The sequence below is a fragment of the Lissotriton vulgaris genome, chromosome 5 (assembly GCF_964263255.1).
Source record: "Lissotriton vulgaris chromosome 5, aLisVul1.2, whole genome shotgun sequence".
Lineage (NCBI taxonomy): Eukaryota > Metazoa > Chordata > Amphibia > Caudata > Salamandridae > Lissotriton > Lissotriton vulgaris.
In genome coordinates this window covers 1,592,004,296-1,592,010,475 of record NC_141693.1, presented here as the reverse complement: position 1 = coordinate 1,592,010,475, position 6,180 = coordinate 1,592,004,296, and the positions used below count along the sequence as shown (strand labels likewise).

The window sequence follows — 6,180 nt, the reverse complement described above, 5'->3', positions numbered from 1 at the left end:
ACGCCCAGTAACGTCCACTTTACATCTCATTGAAGATGCAAAGGGAGGCGTTGGGAAAAGGGGTGCTAACATGGGATTATGCATGTTAGCACCCTCTTGTAAATAGGGCACTGGTTTTATTTCAGCTTTTTTGGCTTTGTAAGCCAAAATAGCGGAGATAAAGCCTTTGTAAATATGCCCCTCTGCCCTTAATATTTCCGCCAGAATAGTTTTACTCTGCTCCTCAATCAAACAGATTTCACTTAATCAGACCTTTGAGAAATGGTGTTTAAAGCTGTCCTTAAATATTGCATTAAAATTTAGAGAAAGAGTCTGTAACCCTTGTCTACTTTTCTCAAGTTGCAAATATTTTTGGTATATTATGTTTAAGCAACTAAACTGCACGTTAATCTAGCACACTGCAAATATTGCCCATGTTATTTCAAGTTGTAATACTTTTTGGGTATGTTTTATTTTGAAAGCTGATAATCAATAATCTTGCTTCCATTTTTTAGAACGTATTTGACCATAATCAAGAAGCGTTCTACGATCATTATAAATAGCCACACATTTCAACATTTTGCAAACGTATACATGGCTTTATTTTGGAACTGCTGTTACTAATCCGAGCTGAGCTTTCAGCTCCCTATACTGCCCAAGAGTGAGCATACTATCCACGAAGGACTTGAAATAATTAATCATATATACAATTTAAACATCCTATTCTTGTGGATACATGTGATGCCTGTGCAGCAGACCATGCTCTTCCCCACAATGATACTGTGACATTGTAAAGTGGTAGTGTAAGGGTTTGTTCTGCAGGGACTTAAGCTAGCTTATCCAGAGCACATAATAAACATTCAGATTCATGTTGGCCTTGACCCTAAACCACATATCTTGGCCTTCATGCTAAAAGAATTCCCCATCCCTGCTCCACCAATCAAAAAGCGGAGTGAAACCTAAATGCTGCATCGGTGAAAGAAACATAAATATGGAGAGAAAGTCAATAGAATTATTAACAGGGGATTAAGACATACACTAAATCTTTCCAATTATAAGCCAGAGTCATGTGCTAAGCCCTCACTAAGGATACGGTAAAGCATTGGTACAACGATTTCTGCCTGTAGTATGACCTCAAAAAAGCAAAAAAACACACCATGCTCCAAAACCAGACCATCCAGCAAAGTCAACAAGGCTTCAGAGCCAAAGGCATCACCTGGAAATCACCATTGATCTCTTACAAACACCAGGAAGTCACGAAGACCCACCAGCAGTACACGCATGTGACATCCTGTGACTTCAACTGAGAAGGGCAGACATCCGCAACCGCCTCCATCATCCACAGGGTCCTGAGCTCCCCTCTGCTGCTCTCTTTGACACCTTGGTCATCTTGCGTGACTGCATGGGCCAGAGGTAGTGTGTTGGCTTCTGAACACTGGTGTTTGTGAGCTAAGCATCCTTGCAGTCTCTCTTTTTGTTAGTGTGGGTTAGCTGGTGCTTGTGTAGGTGGCCAGAGGTTTTGAAAGCCTTGCTGCAGTCTGCACAAGAGTAGGGCCGATCACTACTGTGAATCTTGATATGGCGCCTCAGCAGGAAGGAGTAAGTGAAAGTCTTGCCACACTCAGAGCACAGGTAGGGCTTCTCGCCAGTGTGCACGCGCCGGTGCTCGGTCAGCTGCGATGAGGTGATGTAGGCTTTGCCGCACACTTCACATCGATAGGGTCGCTCGCCAGTGTGAGTGCGCATATGCTTGGCCAGCACCGAGGAGCGTGAGAAAGTCTTGGGGCACTGGGTGCAGCGGAAGGGTCGTTCACCTGTGTGAGTACGCTGGTGTCGCAGCAGGTCCGAGGAACGAAAGAAGTTCTTATTGCAGTGGTTGCAGCGGAAGTGGCGCTCGCCAGTGTGAAAGCGCTGGTGCTGCACTACGTCCCAGGGTCGCAAGAAACGCTTATCACATAGCGGGCATGAATGCATACGCTGGGCCCAATGGATGCGGCGGTGCTGGGCCAGGTGTGAGGAGGACATGAAGGCCTTGGAACACAGCTGGCAGGCGAAAGGCCTTTCCCCGCTATGTGCACGCGCATGATTCGTCAGCTGCACCGACTGAGCGAAGCTCTTGACGCACTTTGGACACTTGAAAGGCTTGTTACCACTGTGCGTCATTTCATGCCGTAAGAGGGCCGACGAGCGGAAGAAGGCCTTGCTGCAGTGTGCACAGGAGTAGCCGCGGCCCTCCGGATGTGAGCGCATGTGGTGGCGTAGGTCCCAGGGTCTAGAGAAGTCGGCGCTACAGCGCTTGCAGGAGTAGCTAGCTTTGGGCAGGCCCTCCCTTTTAGTCACTTTGAAGGTGCTGGATTCTTCCTTTTCCTCCATGGCCCCAACTGAGCCAAGAATGGTCAGGTCCTCAGTTCATGCTTGAAAACGGACAAGCTTTCCGTCCGCGCTCCACAGGGTTCAGACCCTTAGCACACTCTTGGCATCTGTGGAGAATAGTAAAATAGAAGGAACATCTGGTGAGATACAGTCAGAAGCCAGTGAATTATGGCGAGAAAATTGATTAGAGTATCCACCTGCTCTTGATACCCAATCCTTTTATTTATATTTATATATTTATTCAGTACATCAGACATATGTATGCATTTTTTACAACTGGAGACTAACTCTTAGAGAGAAAAGAAAGTATGAATATGATTAAATAAGGTTATAATTTACTATGGCTCAAAAACACTTGTCAGTGATTCACTCTCACTGATGTAGACTTGAATAGGTTTACAAGTTTCAATGGAGTTTTACACACTTCAGTGCATCCATCTGATCTAAGAGGAAAAAAGGAGGGTGTCAAGGATGCGGTCCCCGTGGTGATGATATGAGAGGATGAGGAGTCTGGTTTGCTGGAGAAGGTTCACAGTTTCTACTGGAGAATGAACAGAATCTCAGTTTGAATGTAAATATATACTGTTCCTCCCAGACTGCAGTTCTCTCTCAAATCCAATAAGCATCTCTATAAAAGCTATCCCCATCGTAAGTGAATAAAAGTCCAGGAAAGGAAGGGCTGGGTACTCCAAAAGAAGCAGGGTGGGGGATGTGAAAGAGGATGGTGAGGAAAGAGAAAGAGCTCAGGGTGGCGAGGGAGCATGGAGGGAGGGACGAAAATATTCCTTCTCCAGCACTGAAATTTAAGGTCTGATGTCACCAGAGGAAGGATACCTCGACCAAACATTATGAGACGAAAATCCTCCTGGGTTGGAGGAACACAGGATTAGGGAGGAAAGCCAGTGAATCAGGAACAGTAAAGTGAGATAGACAAAGAAGCCATCCACTCATGAGCAAGGGGCTCACCCCAAAGCCCACTCTTAGTAAACGCTATGTATTGGTAATAGCTCCAGGGCCGGACTGGGAACCAAAACCGGCCCTGGCAAAGTGCTTGGCCGGCCCCCTATGACCAACTTCAAAATACAATCTCAGTCACAATAAAGCACACTTCCCAAGAGTGACAAGAATGACCAAAGTCTTTGAAAACACGGTGTAAGCCTCGAGTGTCCGACTGTCATAAATTCAGGTTGGCACAAGCCTCAGATCACTACACTATTAACTGTAACTCAGAGTAGGTTAGAAAACCGAAGTACACAATCTGCAAAATGAATTGTCTCTGCTGGAAGGTACACACTGAATTCAGTATGGGCTATTTAACACCTTTACAATCTGCAGACGCTGATAAAACACCCACAGCAATCCAGGACCTCGGTAAGGCATGCTATAGCACAATAAACTCTCAATCAAAGCAGCTTACTTAAGCATTAAATACCAGAATTCAGATAAGCAGCTCTGGGTGAAGAGATTTGCTGCTTACAGCTTGCACCTCGGAGGTCTCTAAAATGGGCCCTCTTTGAAGGAGTCAGTCACAATTGTCCTTTATTAATCCAAGACATCTCATTATCACAATGGATAACACCAAAACAGCCTATCTTGACAGATAGCAGTCTTTCTCTTTTTCTTCCCCTATCTCCATATGCACGGGTCCTTCCCAGATCCACAAGACCCTTCATAGTCAACCATATGACTGCAGTCAGCATAGGATACAAAGTGGAAAATACAAATTAAAAACATAGAGGAATATTCACAAACGTAAATTTACACAAGAGTAAATCAAAATTAGAAAAATTCACTCATGCATTACAGTAAATTTACTGTTTTTGGCTGCTCATCGTTTCTTTTTTTTTATTTCAAAGTATTGTATTACATTTTTTTTATACATGCAGTTATCATCGCTTTACCATTACAGGGTAACAGCCCAAACTGGCTGTCCATGTCAAGGATACAGGTAACTGGTATATATGTTTGGTGTAAATATACAACAAAGTGTGTAGACGTATATGTCCACCCCTGAAACTGGAAGAGGAGCCAAATTTACAAGTGTAAAACTACTATTAGTACTGGTTCTCTGCCACCAGGCCAGAGATCTCCCTATGGTGAAATATAAAAGTTTATTAAACTTTAAAAGAAATCAGTAAATATGTTTTTATGTTAAATATTATTGTAAACTAGTTTATATATATATATATTTTTAAATGTAGAACATAATAAAAAATGCTACAACACTATTAATTTAATTTTTAACTAAATATTTCATTAATTTAAATACTGAATTAAATCTACAAATATTGTTATGTTTTTATGTTATGTTAAATCAATTTATTGAGCGCGCTAACACCATTAGGTTTCTTGGCGCTGTACAGAGGGAGCAAGGAAGTGAGACAAAAGGAAAAACCAGACTAAGGAAGAACAACTAGTGGTAAGCTATAGTGAACAGGTGCGTTTTGAGGGACGATCTGAACGTGGGGTAGGGGGAGGATAACCTAAGGGGGAGAGGTAGGGAATTCCAAAAAGACGGAGCTAGGAAAGAGAACCTAAGGCCACCGTGTTTTTTCCGCTTGAATCTAGGGACAGAAAGTAAAGCCAGTTGGGATGACCGAAGGGTGCGAGAAGGGACATAAGGGTGGAGCAAAGAGGAAATGAAGGAGGGACCTTGACCAGTGAGGGATTTAAAGATGATGCAACCAAGCTTAAATTTACAGCGAGCAGAGACCGGAAGCCAATGGAGACTCTTAAGAAGAGGTTGAACGTGCTGATCCCTGGGTTGATGGTAAATCAAGCGAGCAGCTTGATTTTGGATCAGCTGGAGTCTCCTAAGTTGGTATGCAGGAATGCCTACGTATAGTGCATTTGCGTATTCGAAGATTTATATGATGAAAAAAACACCTAAAGTTAAATGGTATGTGTATGTATTATGTATTGACGTTTTGTATAGAATTAATTAAAATTAATTGAAATTTGTATTAAAAAACAGTTTTTTTATAAATTAAAAAGGGTTCTTCAAATATTGTAGCATAAAATTACATTTTCTTTTTATTTATACGTGTATATAAATGCTATATTTAATACAATGTATATATTTTTTCAAATGTCAAACTAAATTAATTAATTTTAACTTCATCTTTATACCTATGGGGTTTATTTTAAGCCCCTGCCTCAATTACATGGTATGGGACGGTGTTGCCAGTGGTTGGCCATGTATGGTGCTGGAGTTCATTTGCTACTCTTTAGGTTCATTTTTCAGCAGTAGTAACTTAAGAAGTGCATTTGTGAATAGAAATTCGCTTAATCTTTGGTGGGTGGATATCTGACTCTCTCTAAATCCCCCCTATTTAGCTCTCTCTAAACCCCTTGTTAATCCTCCCTAGACCCCAACTCCACTTAGTAGTATGTATTTCCGATTTTCCAGCCACTCCCCGGTCTCTCTCACATCTACTACTAAGGGGGTCGATTACGATGCCGTTTAGAAGGGCTCCAAATTGGATTCAGGTTTGCCAAATTCCTTCCGACCGATTCGGAAACCTTTCCGTATTACCTATTACGATGTTTGGACTTTCCAAATCGGTTCCGAATCCGAACAGGACGGCATTCAGAAAGTCTGAGTCGTTCGGAGCCAAAAAGTTGTGTGTCTACTGGCTGCATTTCTGAACGACTCGAAAGCTTTCCAAACGAGCTATTACGCTGTCAGATTCAGACAGCCCTTCCAAATCAGTTGTTCCAATTCAGATCGGCTGTCGAAATCTGACTTTGGGGGCTTGTAGCAGGTCCCCCTTCACCCGGGGCCTTCCAAATCGGGCCGTGGGGTAACCAAGTGTCCCTCTTTTCAAA

At 42.8% G+C, this 6,180-nt stretch overlaps 1 protein-coding gene across 1 annotated transcript in view; it reads right to left on the bottom strand.

Moving 5' to 3' along the window:
* Nucleotides 1–561: 561 nt before the first annotated feature.
* Nucleotides 562–6,180, bottom strand: part of LOC147716763 (uncharacterized) — a 38,284-nt gene continuing 32,665 nt past the window's right edge. The window contains exon 2 of the mRNA XM_086920429.1: nt 562–2,459. Coding sequence (XP_086776555.1) covers nt 1,429–2,352 — 924 coding nt within the window. The 5' untranslated portion in view covers nt 2,353–2,459 and the 3' untranslated portion in view covers nt 562–1,428. The remainder of the gene's footprint in view (nt 2,460–6,180) is intronic.